Below are 19,662 nucleotides of genomic sequence, written 5' to 3' on the forward strand. Positions count from 1 at the left end.
ACTCCATTCCAATTCCTCTGTACCCATATATACTTACTCTATAGATAGAATCATATACTAGTAGTACATGTATCTTATATCATTCTATCCCTAGTTTGTCTACTCTTTGTCAGCATAAAAGCGAGTTTAATAATTTGTAACTGCGACTGTATGATGGTGCTTACAGGAAAGCTTAATTCCCTTTTGCAAACGAAACTGTTACTACCGATGCTGCTACCGAATTGCTAATGGAGAAGGAATTGGATGAAGACATTGATCATTGTGTTGATGATGATGTGCTACCTTTAGAAACACAGACTGCCCTGAAACAACCGAAAACTTGGAAAAGAGCATGCATGAGTGGCGCGAGATTGTGCGGTCTTGCCATGCTCCATGTTCATCGCGATAAGGATATCAGCAGACTAAATTATGATTCTGAAACGATTTGACTGAACCGGCCATAGAAAAATTTGGAAAACTCTACTGAACCGATGTTTGTTCTATGTTCTGGCAGCAGACTCAAATCAGTGATATTTGGATGATTATCTTACATATGAAATTAAATAAAGTTGTTAAAAATTTGGTGTTAGTAAAAGCCTAAAAAAATGAAAAATTTATATAAAAAGTGTCCAAATTCAAAACATTATCAAACTCTCTAAAACTGCCTAGAATGCAGGATTTTGCACCATTCATTTCATACCCTCCAAAAAAAATTTTCCATTCCCTTCTTATTTCCTTCTCATTCCCATTCTTATTCCCTTCAGTCTCACTCCCATTCCATAAACCCATTCTATTCCTTTCTCATGATTCCATTCCCACATTTCATTCCCATAATTTCATTCCCATTCCATTTACTTCTCAGCTCGAGATTATCAGTGGGCACTGGCCCGAGTTTGTTAAAGGCCGATTTTGTTATAGGCCGAATTCGTTAGGTGGCGAGTTAACCTCGTTTACAGATAACAAGGGAGAGAATCAAATCATGGCACAGCTTTTGAGGTGAAAATTATTATAAAACGTAAATAGCTCCACCACAACACAGATAATGCATTACCCATATAAAATTTATAAAGAATAAGTTCTTTGTTAAATAATAACTCAACTTTATAAAATGAGAAATTATCATTAAAGTTGTACAGTTTGAAAAGCACAAATGGTCTTCTTCAAGGACATGTCTAACTGAATATATAATTATATAACATGGTCAATTGTGTAATTAAAACCCTAACATGTTGAGGTAACCCATGAAATATCCAACATTTCTACTAAAACAGGCTTATGATAATAACAGAAGACTTACTGAGACATTATCAGACACTTCCTTATAGTTAAAGTATACATTAGATTATTCAGGTAGTCCTATTTTCATATATGTCAAGAAATTAGTGCTGAATATTTCCCCCTTACATTTGTAACCAGGTAAAAGTTAGATCCAACGCAAGCGCGGCATAGTAAAATCAGTGCCCAGCACGTTATCATCAGTATGTTGATGGTGTGCTGAATTATAAAGAAGAAGAAATGGTACATGTCAGACATTAACTCAAACATGCTTTAACTAACCTTTATAAAACTTGGTGAATTGTTTATATCTATAGACGTGAGCTCCCATTCATTTTTTTAGAGCCTTCGACTTTAGTCGAAAAAACGAGACTAAGCAATCCTACATTCCATCGTCGTCGGTGTCGTCGGCGGCGGCGTCCACAAATATTCACTCTGTGGTTAAAGTTTTTGAAACTTTAATAACTTTCTTAAACTATATTGCATTTCTACCAAACTTGGACAGAAGCTTGTTTATGATCATAAGATAGTATCCAGAAGTAAATTTTGTAAAAAGATAAATCCATTTTTTAGCTCACCTGGCCCGAAGGGCCAAGTGAGCTTTTCTCACCACTTGGCGTCCGTCGTCCGTCGTCGTCCGTCGTCGTCGTCGTTAACAATTTACATTTTGAACTTCTTCTAGAGAACCACTGAATGGAATGGAACCAAACATGGCATGAATGTTCCTTATGAGGTGCTGACCAAGTGTTGTTACTTTGTAGCCGATCCATCATCCAAGATGGCCGCCAGCCGGGGACTTAGTTTAACATAGGACCCTATGGGAAATGCATACAAATGACTTCTTTTAGAGAACCACTGAATGGAATAAAACCAAACATAGCATGAATTATCCTTATGGGGTGCTGACCAAGTGTTGTTACTTTGTAGCCGATCCATCATCCAAGATGGCCGCCAGCGGGGGACTTAGTTTAACATAGGACCCTATGGGAAATGCATACAAATGACTTCTTCTAGAGAACCACTAAATGGAATGAAACCAAACATAGCATGAATGTTCCTTATGGAGTGCTGACCAAGTGTTGTTACTTTGTAGCCGATCCATTATCCAAGATGGCTGCCAGCGGGGACTTAGTTTAACATAGGACCCTATTGGAAATGCATACAAATGACTTCTTCTAGTGAACCACTGAATGGAATGAAACCAAACATGGCATGAATGTTCCTTATGTGGTGCTGACCAAGTGTTGTTACTTTGTAGCCGATCCATCATCAAAGATGGCCGCCAGCAGGGGACTTAGTTTAACATAGGACCCTATGGGAAATGCATACAAATGACTTCTTTTAGAGAGCCACTGAATGGAATAAAACCAAACATAGCATGAATGTTCCTTATGGGGTGCTGACCAAGTGTTGTTACTTTGTAGCCGATCCATCATCCAAGATGGCTGCCAGCGGGGGACTTAGATTAACATAGGACCCTATGGGAAATGCATACAAATGACTTCTTTTAGAGAACCACTGAATGGAATGAAACCAAACATGGCATGAATGTTCCTTATGAGGTGCTGACCAAGTGTTGTTACTTTGTAGCCGATCCATCATCCAAGATGGCCGCCAGCAGGGGACTTAGTTTAACATAGGACCCTATGGGAAATGCATACAAATGACTTCTTTTAGAGAACCACTGAATGGAATGAAACCAAACATAGCATGAATGTTCCTTATGGAGTGCTGACCAAGTGTTGTTACTTTGTAGCCGATCCATTATCCAAGATGGCCGCCAGCGGGGACTTAATTTAACATAGGACCCTATGGGAAATGCATACAAATGACTTCTTTTAGAGAACTACTGAATGGAATAAAACCAAACATAGCATGAATGTTCCTTATGAGGTGCTGACCAAGTGTTGTTACTTTGTAGCCGATCCATCATCCAAGATGGCCGCCAGCAGGAGACTTAGTTTAACATAGGACCCTATGGGAAATGCATACAAATGACTTCTTTTAGAGAACCACTGAATGGAATAAAACCAAACATGGCATGAATGTTCCTTATGAGGTGCTGACCAAGTGTTGTTACTTTGTAGCCGATCCGTCATCCAAGATGGCCGCCAGTGGGGGACTTTTGAATGAAATTAAACATGTTCCTTTCCTTATAAATGAGGTTGTGTTGTCACTTGTAGCCAAATTTTATATTTTTTTATATGATTTCAAAAACCCAAGTAGAATCAGGTGAGCGATACAGGCTCTTGAGAGCCTCTAGTTACATATTCTACTTTTAAATGGACTTAGTTTTATCTGCGGGGAAACATTACATTCACTCTGTGGTTAAAGTTTTTATACGACCGCAAAAATTGTAATTTTTCGTCGTATATTGCTATCACCTTGGCGTTGTCGACGTCGTCTTGCGTCGTCGTCGTTGTCCGAATACTTTTAGTTTTCGCACTCTAACTTTAGTAAAAGTAAATAGAAATCAATGAAATTTTAACACAAGGTTTATGACCACAAAAGGAAGGTTGGGATTGATTTTGGGAGTTTTGGTCCCAACATTTTAGGAATTAGGGGCAAAAAAGGGCCCAAAAAAGCATTTTCTTGGTTTTCGCACTATAACTTTAGTTTAAGTGATTAAAAATCTATGAAATTTGACACAAGGTTTATGACCACAAAAGGAAGGTTGGGATTGATTTTGGGAGTTTTGGTTCCAACAGTTTAGGAATTAGGGGCCAAAAAAGGGCCCAAATAAGCATTATTCTTGGTTTTTTGCACAATAACTTTAGTATAAGTAAATAGAAATCTATGAAATTTAAACACAAGGTTTATGACCATAAAGGGAAGGTTGGGTTTGATTTTGGGAGTTTTGGTCCCAACAGTTTAGGAATAAGGGGCCCAAAGGGTCCAAAATTGAACTTTGTTTGATTTCATCAAAAATTGAATAATTGGGGTTCTTTGATATGCCAAATCTAACTGTGTATGTAGATTCTTAATTTTTGGTCCCGTTATCAAATTGGTCTACATTAAAGTCCAAAGGGTCCAAAATTAAACTAAGTTTGATTTTAACAAAAATTTAATTCTTGGGCTTTTTTGATATGCTGAATCTAAACATGTACTTAGATTTTTGATTATGGGCCCAGTTTTCAAGTTGGTTCAAATCAGGATCCAAAATTATTATATTAAGTTTTGTGCAATAGCAAGAAATTTTCAATTGCACAGTATTCACCAATAGCAAGAAATATTCAATTGCACAGTATTGTGCAATAGCAAGAAATTTTCAATTGCACAGTATTGTGCAATAGCAAATATTTTCAATTACTCAGTATTGCGCAATAGCAAGAAATATCTAATTGCAATTTCAATTGGAGTTATCTTTCTTTGTCCAGAATAGTAGTTGAATCAACTTAAATCATTGTTTTATACAATATACAATGTATAATTCAGTGATAACAAGCACTTTATTTTACATTTTAATATTTTATGATGTATTTAAATGAGTAGTTATTGTTGCAAACTCCATTAGAAATTTGAATTGAGATCAGTTTTGGAAAAAGGGAAAGGGGGATGTGAAAACAAATGGGGGTTGGGGGTTACATTTTCTCATTTCAGATTTTCATAAATAAAAAGAAAATTTCTTCAAACATTTTTTTGAGAGGATTAATATTCAACAGCATAGTGAATTGCTCAAAGGCAAAAAAATATTTTAAGTTCATTAGACCACATTCATTCTGTGTCAGAAACCTATGCTGTGTCAACTATTTAATCACAATCCAAATTTAGAGCTGAATCCAACTTGAATGTTGTGTCCATACTTGCCCAAACTGTTCAGGGTTCAACCTCTGTGGTCGTATAAAGCTGCGCCCTGCTTTAACTGCGCCTTAAACTATCCTGGGTTTGTACCAAAATTGGACAGAAGCTTATTTATGATCATTAGATAGTATCCAGAAGTAAATTTTGTAAAAAAAATAAATCCACTTTTTCCAGTTAACATTACATACGTGTAAAGTCTGCAGTTAAAGTTTTTAAAACATTTATAAGATTCATAAACTATGCTGGATTTTTACCAAACTTGGACAGAAACTTCTTACAATCAAAAGGTTGTATCAAGAGGAATATTTTTCTTGATTTTTTTCCTCATTTTTGTTGAGCCTGCGATTTACAGCAAAAGTAGGCGAGACACTGGGTTCCGTCACTTCCGTGGAACCCTTACAAATTTTTTATATAGGAGTAGGTTCAGTAAGACCCCTTTTTGGCCCCAAAATATAGGCTATATTAGTTTTACAAAATTGTGAAAATGTAATATTTAAGCTATTTATTGGAAAGAAGAATGTCTCTGCTACATGGATATGGGCTTTTTTTGACAATACAATGCGCATATATCGGGTAGTAGCACCATTAAGTCATGCTAAATTACTGAAATCTTCAAAATTCTAGTATTTTAGTTAAATTTTAGACAGTTTCCGTCTTAAATGGAAGTGGTCGCATTCATGTTCATTCATAATTTTGAATTGTAAGTTGTCTATGTTGATAATACATAATATATGTAAAGGTTGAGGATGAACATGGATGCGGTCACTTTCATTTTTGACAAAAACCATCTAAAAAGTGAGGTTTTTTGGCATTGATATATTTTTTAGATTTAAGCTTGAACCAGGCCGTTTTTAAAGACTAAATCAGTTAAAATCTATCATGTCTATCACAAAAACTTATCGAATCAATTAAAATAGACATTTAAGTGTTTAAAAAGTGTCTAAAATCTTTGGTTAGATGAACTTGAAAATTGAGGCCAAAATCGGTCCTTACCGGACCTACTCCTTTTACATTTTGCATTTCCGAGTTATGGGTTTTTTTCATTATAAAAGGGGGGATTTTCCAGTTTTCACTCAATTACTCAAGAAAGCTTTCACCAACTTGAAAGAAATTTTGGTGAATCGTTTATATCTTTTGACATACACATATATGAGCTCCCTTTCAATTCTTATAAATTTTAGATTTTATGTTTCTGAGTTACCATGGTTACAGGGTTTATTCATGACAAAGGGGGATTTTCCAGTTTTTTCGGACAATAACTTTAAAATGCTTTCAGCAGCTCTCATGGAACTTTGGTGAATTGTTTATATCTATTGATGTAAGCTCCCTTGAGAATTTTATGAATTTTACATTTTTCATTTCCAAATTAAGGGGGAATTTTTCAGTTTTCGGACAATAACTCAAAAATGCTTTCAGCAATTTCATAAAACTTAGGTGAATTGTTTATGTCTTTTGATGTAAGCTCCCTTTTGATTTTCATAACTAAGTAATTAAACTTTATTTTTTGAAAGTGTGACAGGCCTATCATGGGCTAATGGCGCATTTGTTTATTTACTTTTTTAAGCAATGGCAGCAGAAAAGAGATGTCATAGAATTACAGACTCCTGACTTGGGACAGGCATATACAGAAAGTTCATTCAGCTGGCTGTTATATTACCAGCTATTAGTCACTGTGGGGCCTTCAACAATGAGCCAATACTACATGTACATAGTCAGCTATGAAAGGCCCTAAATCATAATGAATAACCAATCAAACGAGAAAACTAACGGCTGACATTAAAGTCTATATTGATGCTAAATTACTGAAAACTTGATTTCTTTCTCTATGATTTTTGATAATGCATAGGATGCACCAATAATACTAGACAACACACATCCAAAGTAGAAAATTTCTCAATGATTTTTGTATTTATATTTTGACAGACAATTTGGCAGACAGAGCTGTCTTTTCAGACACCATGGTGCTCTCTTACAGAAAAGGTATTATTATATTGCTTATTATATTGTGTGTAATTAAAAATAAAGGATATGTATAACTGTTTAATGAATCGATTTGAATGTTATAATGACAATAGATTGTTCTAGCTGATCATGATTTGAAATTGTTAACATTTTTTTTTTATTTCGATTGATTTTAACTGTATTTATTCAAAAACAATATTTTATAATTCTTGGAAAAACTAGTATTCAGTCAATGACTTCCTAATAAAGCTAGAATGTTGATTTTTCAGTGTTCAGCCGATGGCTTCAGCCACAGCGTATGAAGAAATGAGTGACTTCTGGGCAAAGAACAGAAAACTGAACAGACCACTTTCTCCTCATTTATCTATTTACAAGTAAGTTATTTATTCAGTGGTATAGATATAAGAAGATGTGGTATGAGTTCCAATGAGACAACTCTCTGTCCAATTTACAATTTGTAAAATTAAACATTATAGGTCAAAGTACGGTCTTCAACACAGAGCCTTGGCTCACACCAACAGCTAGCTATAAAGGCAGGGCTCACACTACTTCAGAATTATAGGGAGAAGTGACTTCTCTTTTTGAAACTGATAGGGAGAAGTGGTGAGATTTGAAAGAGAAGTGCTCATTCTGCGCTACAGTGTTTGGATTTTACTATAGTATAATATGGGTCATATGTAAATAATGTTCTTTTTATATTATTCAATTCATATCTGAGTATACAATTAAAGTAACATTTCAAATTAAAAGTTGTATAAGTTTTACTAAGGTTCTTGTGAGAAACTACCAACTAAATATTTCATATCTAGCACTAAAAAAATATTTATTTATTTTTAAAAATGTAAGAAAATTATAATATATCAATTACAATTTAATTCAAATCTATCTTGTGTATGAAATTCAGTGTTTCTCATAAAAAAAATAAAAGTTATTAAGCTGGGCCATAATATAATTATAGTCATGAGTCTCAGAGTTAAGCAACTTTGAAACAATCCATAAAAAAATATAGGGAATTATATACACCAATCAATTAGATGTTACCAAATGTCTCTTAATGCGTGTGGAATACGTAATTTTCCCCTTTGGGATCAATATTTTTCTGTCAGCTGTTCCTTCCGTGCGTCCGTAGTAATTATTGTAAAAGTACGGATTTCGGTCATAGCTGGTCCGGTTCAGATCCGTAGTTTAGAAATCGGTCAATGGCGGAAGAATGCAAGAAAATTTACAAAAATAAACGATGTTTGACAAGTTATTTGGAAAGAAAAATGACATTTTTAATGCAATAAATGGATTAAACATTTACTGGAGGCAACTTTTATCACGTTTAAATGAAGTAACAAACTTATTTTGACGCCGAAATTTAGGTTGATGTACGTTTTCGAGTAACAAGCACCGGAACTTGCGGAAATGCACGAAGTGTTAAAAGGTTGTGTTTTTATCAAATAACCTGCTAAACACTGCAAAGACCATGCTTCAACCTCTTTTCTTAAGATAATGAATCGTTTATGTCTAAAAAAAATTAATTATTAATAAAAAATTGATGTTTCATCAACTTGGTAAAAATTGAAAATGTCCGATGACGGAAGCGACTGAAAGCGATTATCGTCAAGAACAGGGCGACTTGTTTTCGCTTTTGGGGGTCTGGGAAAGCGACTTCTTCGCCCAAGTCGCCTGGTAGCGTGAGCCCTGATAAAGGGCCCCAAAAATGAATAGTTTAAAAATGTAGTTTCTGATACAAAGAGTTATTAATGTTGTAGCTGCATTTACTCTCAAAGGTGTACAAATCTTCAAAAATTTTAAACAAATTACAATAGTTTTCATTTGTATGGCTTCATTATCTTCTGTGTGCAAAAACTCTTATTTTCTTAATTAAAAACAAAATTCACATGTTAAAAGCACCCAAATCATGTCTGAAAATAATGGAGAGAAATTTGTACATCAAATGATTTGGTCAGCCTTTTTCACATACTACATTCATTCAGCAAATTCACTTAGTTTTTATCAGCAGTAAAAAAATTATTAATTGTAAAGTTTGAGGATTCTTGGTTGGAAATATTTTGATTTTTTCAATTAGTTTAATGAACCTAATATACCCAAAAAAATCCATTGTTATACATGTTATATGATTATTATTTTTTTCAGACCCCAGTTAACATCAATGCTGTCTTTATGCCACAGGGTTACAGGCATTATTATGGGTGTCAGTAAGTAACATTTTACAAGAACTTTTCATATTACTATTTTTTTAAATCATTATGATGTATCATACATTGGCCAAGGATTAAATTGACATTTGAAAATTGAAAATTCCATTTAATGAACAAAATGATGCTCATGCAACCTCAGATTTTCAAAGTTGTGAGGTTAAATAAGCTATAATTTAGAAACAGGGATTAATTGAGGAAGATACTTACGGTATACTCCCTGCTTTGCTGTTGGCAAGAAAGTATTTCATGTCCTTACTGTACTTGATATAACAGTACTATGGATATCACTTTGAGATTTTATGACTACCGGTCCTTTGTGTTTAAGCTTGACCTTGGTAACTATGTTATAACCCAGAGATGGGATAATATATTTTTTTGTTTTACATCTAACTCTTGCAGCAGTACTTGATATTTTATATATTATAAGTACTCAATGATTTCTTTTTCTAGCTGTACCTGCTGTGGCAGCAATGTTACTAGTATCACCAGGAGATTTTACAACTTACATAACCATGATCAGAGATTTAAATCTGTCACCTGCTTTGATTGCAGCTTGTAAATATATCCTTGGATTTCCTGTTATCTACCATTATATTAATGGAATCAGACATTTGGTGAGTATTTAAAAGCAGCATGTTATATAGCTGTTTTGACAATATAACTTTTAATTCCAATTCTTGAACCAATGCATACAAATATCATAAACTTCGTCTTCTGTGCACGAATTTATTCATTTTTGAGATACGATTGCTTTCAAGCAATCTGTAGACTTATACCATTGGCTCAGGGCCATGCCCTCACGTCAACCCTTTTATTCTAAACATTATGGAACATCTCAGATTCTTATGATTGTCTTGCTTTAAAAGGTAAAAACAAACAAAGGGATTGAACTTAAACAAGTTTTCTATAATGTTGTAATACCGTAAAATTGTAACTACAACACCCCTTCAGACGAAATGGAGTCTTCCATATTATCGTTTCAAGTTGTCTCCCTTAGGAAGTAACTTCCGTCAATTCTGAATCAAAACGATACAACTCGTCGTGAAAAATTAACTTGTTATGTCGATAAACGTCGTATTATATTAAAAACGATCGCAATTTTAACCGAGGAAGGTGTACAGAAAGGAGTCATGACCACTGACCCAAAGGAAATTAAATATTTTAAGAGTTAAAATTAATGTAGGAAAATAGGTGATAAGATACGAAGTGAAATACCTTCTCTCACTCTGAGTCTCAGTGACTGCTGTGAAAAGTAAACTTGGAATTGATAGTACAAAAAACCACAATAGGTCTAAGAAAATTGTTCATACACTTGCATCAGGGATTGGCTATTTTGTAACTATTCAGATTACATAAATTACATTTTACATGTGCAGTTGAATTAGTTTTGAAAATAATATTATCTAGCTACATGTATACATGTGTCAATGAAAACAAGGGCAATTGTATCCCTCAGAGCAATCTGCTCTTTTATTTTGCAAAAATTTCGTATAATTGTTAAAAAAATTTTCAATTGATCAGTGTTGTTGTGAAAATATGGCAGGTAATTAAAGTTCGTGTTTTGAAGCTGAAGTTTACCGATTGTCACCTGTTTGTCAACAATCAACAAAAAAGCATGGATGTTGAGCACATGTTTAACATATACAATCAGATAATAGTTTATTTTAAGGACATCCATGCGTATTGCAATCACAAGATTTTTACAAGATGGGTCACACTGAGGTCACTTTGCATACGGAAAATATGTCGGGGGGGAATTGCTTCCTGGTAGGAAGCAACGAAAATAAAGTAAACTTCTTCTAAATATGAACAAATTAAAGATTTTTCTTCAGAAAAAGTATATGTACATAAGTTTTATAATGAAAACTATCCATTGAGTTATAAACACCTTAAATGCATTATTTTTTTTAATTTTAAGTTTCTAATGACTTTAATATGAGGTTTTGCACCAGAATGAGGGAACTTTGTTTTTTGAAAAAGTGACGGGTGTATCATGAGCTTATGGCACAGCTCTTTATTCAATATCTTAAAATAAGCTTTCTCAAGATAAAGAAATGTCATCAGAAGAAAAAAGGTTGTGGGAGGGGGTGGGGTAAAAATTAAATTCATGCAATCAAACTTCTTATTTTATTTGGGCTTGATAGTTCAGTTTTCCAGAATTTGTCACTACTTTTTGAGATAAAAAAAAACAACAAAAAACATAGTACACTGAACACCCATGAACTTTTTTTTTAGTCAATGATCATAAAATATATACCCAGATAATCAAGTTAAAAGGTTATATGTATGTGTATAACTACACTTGTTAAGAAAATTACTTATATTGTCAAAGGTTGATGAATCTAGAATCTTTAAAACAAAAACAACAATGATATATATCAATGTAGAATTTGTTAAAGTTATATTGAATATTGGAGTTATCTCCCTTTTCCCATAACTGCACATGTAATTGAACCAACTACAATAATTGACAATTTATACATTGACTTCCAATTTCAAACACAAAGTTATTTTAAATTTTTAGTTCTGGAAGAAAAAATGCAATCTTTACCCTTCAGTGCTCACAAAGTCTTTGGTTTCTGTATATTATTGATAAATGGACTTAGTTTTTGATAATCATGATTATTAAATTTTACTGTTTTTAAAACTTTTTATATCAGCAACTATAGATAAAATGCAGGGTTCTATTGTACCCTTTTATACCACTGATATAGCCTTATAGGGTGAAAATATGCATGCTGGTTTCATGATTTGTCCAAACAATTCTCCCTTTAGTTTTCAAACTTGATTCTTTGTGGAATGTGTGTGCATATTTTCAGGTTTTTGGTGGGTTTTTTTTCTACAAATGGCCAGATATTTATGCCTCAAAATTATTATATGTCATCAAATGTGTTTTACTGACACCACCATTTGAATTTGTGCTTCAAAACCACTGTTTGTTGAATCTAAAGTTTTCAGAGATATAATCATACATAAAGCTGAGACATCATCATAGTCTAGTTTCATATCCTGAACAAGACATAACTAGGCTCAGGTTTTGGCATTTTAATGTTTTCATTATAGAGTTTGAAAATTAGGTTTTGTTCAAACTCCTTTTATATGTTATACAATTTGTGACATGGCTTTAAAATTCAGTACTAACTCATTGTATATTTGTTATATTTTTCAGGCTTGGGACTGGGCTATTGGATTTAGCTTGACAGACACATACAGATATGGATACTTTGTGTTTGCACTATCCCTGTTTCTTACAGCTGTCTGTGTTCATTTTGTATAAACAGAGACACAAAGACTTGTAAACCATAATCCAACTTAACTTAAAGCTTTTTTTATATAAATTTCTTGCATTTAAATATTTTCTTGCCTAGGTAACCATAGTAACAGCTTGCAGAGTACTTTTATAGATACTATACATACCGAACTGAAAGTATTAAGCGTATGGAAGATTAAAGATCTTGTATATAACATTGAAAATTGAATAAATATAAAAAGTTAATTATCAAAAGAAATGTAGTGTTAAAAGGACATATTAACAACAACAAAAAAAATCAGATTTCAACAGTACAAACAGTTCACATATTGAAGTGCTTCTGAATCATGGTTGGTACAAAGTCTAATTTGATTACCGGTATTAATGTTTTCGTAATGTGTTATAAATGTATTTTTTGTTATTTTAAATGACTTTCTGTTAAGTAATATTTGATGTCCTTTTTGTGATACATTGTAAGGATTATTAATGCTTTATATAAAATAGATAATTATCTTATTTTATTTGTTTTTCTTAAAGCCATACCTGTCTCTAAAACAGTCAACACACTTGAACTAAATGTATATGATTTTTATAGAATGAAGATAATAACATCTGTCTGAACTTTTTTTTAATGTTTCATTTTAGTTTATAAAAATGTTTTTTCTGTTACAAATCATGATGTATTGTTTTATGTATACATGGTATGCTGCCCATCAAGGGCCCTTGATTGGAATCAATTATTCTTAATATTCTTATTCTTGAACACAGCCACTTAGATTAGCAAGGTTTTATATGTGTAAAAGCACAATTGTATGTGTAGGTCATCAAGACTGTACTTTAGAAAGAAAGTTAGATTTATCAGTCAGATATGGTTTGCGAGAGTAAGTGAGTCACTGATGATAGGACATCTTGCCTATAGAGTATTTGAGATTTCAAAGTATTGCTTTATTGCCAGAGATTGATTGTTTTCTCACAAAGAGCATTTGAATGGATTTAAACAAATTTAAAAACGAAGGGTAAGTGTGTGCATGCTCTCTCATCCAGTTGTAGTAGAGACAAGAAAATCAAAGTCTATTGGAACAACACATTATTCTATACCAACAGAATTAAAATGAGAGGTCTTGCCAACAAGGAACTCGGTGTCTAAGCACTAAAGTAGCCAAACTACTGTCAACACTGAAGTTATAAGTGTGCACTTGAAATTAATCAGTGAAAAGGGAATATATATCAGACGAAGTTCAATTTTGCATATCACTAATGACCAACTGTTTTTGTAATGGAGAATTGATTAAAAAAGATAAGTTAATATCTGAATTATAGGATTTAACTGAAACAGAAGTTTGCTGCAGCACAAGGTTTTGTTACCACAAGAAGCTCTTACCAAACACAGAGCTTGACAACAATTCATCATATGGATTAAGAATGATCATACAAACAAGGCTTAGAATTTGCTAAGCTGGAAAAATACATGTCACAAAGGTTCATAAGCTTTGTCTGTTTTATGTCCAATTCCTGGCTTGAGACAACCACAGTTTGAATTTGAAGTCACTAGGTCAAGGTAACAGTCACTCTTAATAGACAGAAATCTATTAATACTAGTCAATACCATTAAAACAATGCTGATTTTAAGGTGAATTCAAAATATAAATCTGTTTTGGGACACTTTATAGCTTGCTGTTTGGTGTGAGCCAAGGCTCTGTGTTGAAGACCATACTTTGATATAATGGTTTACTTTTACAAATTGTGACTTGGATGGAGAGTTGTCTCATAGGCACTCATACCACATCTTCTTATATCTTTTATAGGTCAGAGACTCAGAGGTCAAGGTCTCAGCAGCAAATAATTAACATAATAAAAGAAACATAAGATACCAAGGGGGCATTAACAACTAATAAGTCACAATAAACTGACAGCCCCAGGCCAAAAACAAACAAGATGACAAAGAGACAATAAGATCACAATATACTACATGGAAAAAAAGAATGTTGGTTACCTTTGAAATATATTTCAAAATCTCTACTTAAAACACCTTTACAGAGAGCCTTACAGACTTTTCATTCAGTAGGTCATAGTGCACATAAATAGGTTGCACATTTTTGGTAAGTTTCCCAAAAAAATTGGGGGCTATAAATCAAATCTTTACCCATCTTTCTTGTTAATGCACTGAAGGGAGAGCAAGTTGATTTTGAAATTTGTTTTTTCCATCATTTGGCTTTATTTGTCAGCAGACTTGACAATTTTGGTCACTGAAAAAAATTCAACCTTAGTACAAGAAAATAAAATAAAAAATATGTTGCAAAATTGACAAAAAAATAAATATTCAATTAACATAACTATGAAAAATGATATTCAGATTTAGGCAATTCATACTAAACAAATGATCCAAAAGTTTCTTGAAAAATCTTAAGCTTCACAAGAAATGCATTGGACAAAATTGCTCTCTTTTGACATTGAATGATTTTCTTCACCAATCAGTGATCAATCATAAGAATATGGTGACAATGAAAGCATTATTATCGCTCCTTTAAATAAACTTATTCTAAAAGGTTACCAATTCAATCATTGAATATTGTTTTTATTGGTATAAATATTGATTTTGTTATCAGTAAATTAAAAGCAAACTAAATAATACTAGTATGTTATATTTATATATACATTCATGGGTCTACAATCTGTTGATACCTGTAACTTGGCATTGCACAAGGTCATGTTTTTCTCTGGCTGTTTATGACGTCTCTACACTAAATTCATTGGAAGTTGGATGTGTACGGATTGATGGTTTAGTCTTAGATGCATGATTTTTTTATTAGTTGTTAGTGGCTTTGAACTAGCTGTCAGATAACTGTGAATACTCTCAGATCTGTTCCTAGTGTCTTTTTGTTGTCAGGATGTACAAGTACCCGACCACGTCCATTTGTATTTGTGTCCGTCTGGATTGTAATAGAAAATACCCAATGCAATGCATAAAATATCTAATGTCATGGGTAACGGGTAGACTGTCTAACTTTATAGGGATGCTTATGCAGCACATCAAAGGTAAGATTAATTTACCTATTGTACTTTAGAATTACCACAAAACTTAAATTCACTTGAATACATTAATATGCTATCTTGTCGACTTTAAAGCCTGCCCAGACAGCTGGCTTATACTTTGAGAAGAGACCTAGATGAATTTTGAAATAGGTTTCATGGGAATGAAGATTTTATAAAAACGTTTGGCAATTAGATAATTAACGACGTAATTTAAAAAAATAAGATGCCAAGGTCGAAAATAGTTCTAGATCATAATGAAGAAAATGTCAACCGTCTTATATTTTTGTCTATCTGGTGAGTTAAGCCTTTTTCAACTGATTTTTATAGTTCGTTCTTATGTTGTACTGTTATACCACTGTCCCAGGTTAGGGGACCCACTAACATGTTCAACCCCGCTACATTATTTATGTATGTGCCTGTTCCAAGTTAGGAGCCTGTAATTTATTGGTTGTTTGTTTATGTGTTACATATTTGTTTTTCGTTCATTTTGGTTTTTTTTATATAAATAAGGCCGTTAGTTTTCTCGTTTGAATTGTTTTACAATGTCATATCAGGGCCTTTTATAGTCGACTATGTCGTATGGGCTTTGCTTATTGTTGAAGGCCTTACGGTGACATATAGTTGTTAATGTCTGTGTTATTTTGGTCTCTTGTGGACAGTTGTCTCATTGACAATCATACCACATCTTCTTTTCTATATTGTTCCTGTAATAAATCTATATAATGTTTATACATTTACACCCAACCAATGTCCAGTTGTGGATTCTAGAGGATGTATAGATGACACACACACCCTTTTGGATCGAAAATGATTATCTTAATCATCACAAACACTCATTTGTCAATATGGTTATTGTCTTTTCCCCAAAAAAGATATTTTACCAACATTTACATCCTTGGATAATATTTCTTGCCTTAATTTTTAGTGTTGATATGTGTGCTTCATTATTTTTTTAATTTGTGTGATGTTTATATCGGTAACTGTCTTGTCTATCCTTTGACAAGGCCCATGAATTAGATTTTTCAATTTCAAAACTTCCAACATTCCGTTTTTCATGGCAGATCAGTTAGAGCCTCTAGTGTAAATAAATGTTCTGAGCTGATAACAGATGGGCAACACAAACACTATTCCAGGTAAGCATGACAGACCAATTAGAGCCTCTAGTTTAAATGGATAATCTGAGCAGCTAACAGAGAGGCAACACAAACAATATACCAGGTGAACATGGCAGACCAATTAGAGCCTCTAGTTTGAATGGATATTCTGAGCTGATAACAGATGGGAAACAGGAACAATTAACCAGTAGAGCATGACAGACCAATTAGAGCCTCTAGTTTAAATGTTCTGAGCTGATAACAGATGGGCAACACGGGTAATATACCAGTAGAGAGAGCATGGCAGACCAATTAGAGCCTCTGTTTAAATAGATGTTCTGAGCTGATAACTGATGGAAAATCACGGGCAATATACCAGGTGAGCATGACAGACCAATTAGAGCCTCTAGTTTAAATGGATAATCTGAGCAGATAACAGAGAGGCAACACAAACAATATACCAGGTGAACATGGCAGACCAATTAGAGCCTCTAGTTTAAATGGATATTCTGAGCTGAAAACAGATGGGAAACAGGACCAATTAACTAGTAGAGCATGGCAGACCAATTAGAGCCTCTAGTTTAAATGTTCTGAGCTGATAACAGATGGGCAACACGGGTAATATACCAGTAGAGAGAGCATGGCAGACCAATTAGAGCCTCTGTTTAAATAGATGTTCTGAGCTGATAACTGATGGAAAATCACGGGCAATATACCAGGTGAGCATGGCAGACCAATTAGAGCCTCTAGTTTAAATGGATGTTCTGAGCTGATAACAGATGGGCAACACGGGTAAAATACCAGTAGAGAGAGCATGGCAGACCAATTAGAGCCTCTAGTTTAAACGGATATTCTGAGCTGATGACAGAAAGGCAACACGAACACTATACCAGGTGAGAATGGCAGACCAATAAGAGCCTCTAGTTTAAATGGATGTTCTGAGCTGATAACAGATGGGCAACACAAACAATATACTAAAAGAGAGCATGGCAGACCAATTAGAGCCTCTAGTTTAAATGGATGATCTGAGCAGATAACAGATGGGCAACACGGGTAATATACCAGTAGAGAGAGAGCATGGCAGACCAATTAGAGCCTCTGTTTAAATAGATGTTCTGAGCTGATAACTGATGGAAAATCACGGGCAATATACCAGGTGAGCATGACAGACCAATTAGAGCCTCTAGTTTAAATGGATAATCTGAGCAGATAACAGAGAGGCAACACAAACAATATACCAGGTGAACATGGCAGACCAATTAGAGCCTCTAGTTTAAATGGATATTCTGAGCTGAAAACAGATGGGAAACAGGACCAATTAACTAGTAGAGCATGGCAGACCAATTAGAGCCTCTAGTTTAAATGTTCTGAGCTGATAACAGATGGGCAACACGGGTAATATACCAGTAGAGAGAGCATGGCAGACCAATTAGAGCCTCTGTTTAAATAGATGTTCTGAGCTGATAACTGATGGAAAATCACGGGCAATATACCAGGTGAGCATGGCAGACCAATTAGAGCCTCTAGTTTAAATGGATGTTCTGAGCTGATAACAGATGGGCAACACGGGTAAAATACCAGTAGAGAGAGCATGGCAGACCAATTAGAGCCTCTAGTTTAAACGGATATTCTGAGCTGATGACAGAAAGGCAACACGAACACTATACCAGGTGAGAATGGCAGACCAATAAGAGCCTCTAGTTTAAATGGATGTTCTGAGCTGATAACAGATGGGCAACACAAACAATATACTAAAAGAGAGCATGGCAGACCAATTAGAGCCTCTAGTTTAAATGGATGATCTGAGCAGATAACAGATGGGCAACACGGGTAATATACCAGTAGAGAGAGAGCATGGCAGACCAATTAGAGCCTCTGTTTAAATAGATGTTCTGAGCTGATAACTGATGGAAAATCACGGGCAATATACCAGGTGAGCATGGCAGACCAATTAGAGCCTCTAGTTTAAATAGATGTTCTGAGCTGATAACTGATGGGAAAACACGGGCAATATACCTGAATGAAAAACACGGGCAATATACCAGGTGAGCATAGCAGACCAATAAGAGCCTCTAGTTTAAATGAATGTTCTGAGCTGATACCAGATGGGCAACACGGGTAATATACCAGTAGAGCATGGAAGACCAATTAGAGTTTCTGGTTTAAATGAATGTTCTGAGCTGATAACAGATGGGCAACACGGGTAATATACCGGTAGAGCATGGCAGACCAATTAGAGCCTCTAGTTTAAATGAATGTTCTGAGCTGATAACAGATGGGCAACACGGGTAAAATACCAGTAGAGAGAGCATGGCAGACCAATTAGAGCCTCTAGTTTAAATGGATATTCTGAGCAGATAACAGAAAGGCAACACGAACACTATACCAGCTGAGAATGGCAGACCAATAAGAGCCTCTAGTTTAAATGGATGTTCTGAGCTGATAACAGATGGGCAACACAAACAATATACTAAAAGAGAGTATGGCAGACCAATTAGAGCCTCTAGTTTAAATGGATGATCTGAGCAGATAACAGATGGGCAACACGGGTAATATACCAGTAGAGAGAGCATGGCAGACCAATTAGAGCCTCTGTTTAAATAGATGTTCTGAGCTGATAACTGATGGAAAATCACGGGCAATATACCAGGTGAGCATGGCAGACCAATTAGAGCCTCTAGTTTAAATGGATGTTCTGAGCTGATAACTGATGGAAAAACACGGGCAATATACCTGAATGAAAAACACGGGCAATATACCAGGTGAGCAAAGCAGACCAATTAGAGCCTCTAGTTTAAATGGATGTTCTGAGCTGATACCTGATGGGCAACACGGGTAATATACCAGTAGAGCATGGAAGACCAATTAGAGTCTCTGGTTTAAATGAATGTTCTGAGCTGATAACAGATGGGCAACACGGGTAATATACCGGTAGAGCATGGCAGACCAATTAGAGCCTCTAGTTTAAATGAATGTTCTGAGCTGATAACAGATGGGCAACACGGGTAAAATACCAGTAGAGAGAGCATGGCAGACCAATTAAAGCCTCTAGTTTAAATAG

General features: G+C 34.5%; 1 protein-coding gene across 1 annotated transcript; it reads left to right on the plus strand.

The window, feature by feature from the left end:
- The first annotated feature begins 887 nt into the window (after positions 1 to 887).
- Positions 888 to 12,990, plus strand: LOC139524589 (succinate dehydrogenase cytochrome b560 subunit, mitochondrial-like). Its single transcript, XM_071319506.1, has 6 exons — positions 888 to 975; positions 6,979 to 7,035; positions 7,287 to 7,391; positions 9,160 to 9,221; positions 9,675 to 9,838; positions 12,394 to 12,990. The coding sequence occupies exons 1-6, from the start codon at positions 959 to 961 to the stop codon at positions 12,499 to 12,501; spliced, it is 513 nt and encodes a 170-aa protein (XP_071175607.1). The 5' UTR covers positions 888 to 958; the 3' UTR covers positions 12,502 to 12,990.
- Positions 12,991 to 19,662: the final 6,672 nt, after the last annotated feature.

The sequence above is a fragment of the Mytilus edulis genome, chromosome 5 (assembly GCF_963676685.1).
Source record: "Mytilus edulis chromosome 5, xbMytEdul2.2, whole genome shotgun sequence".
In the NCBI taxonomy this organism is placed as follows: domain Eukaryota; kingdom Metazoa; phylum Mollusca; class Bivalvia; order Mytilida; family Mytilidae; genus Mytilus; species Mytilus edulis.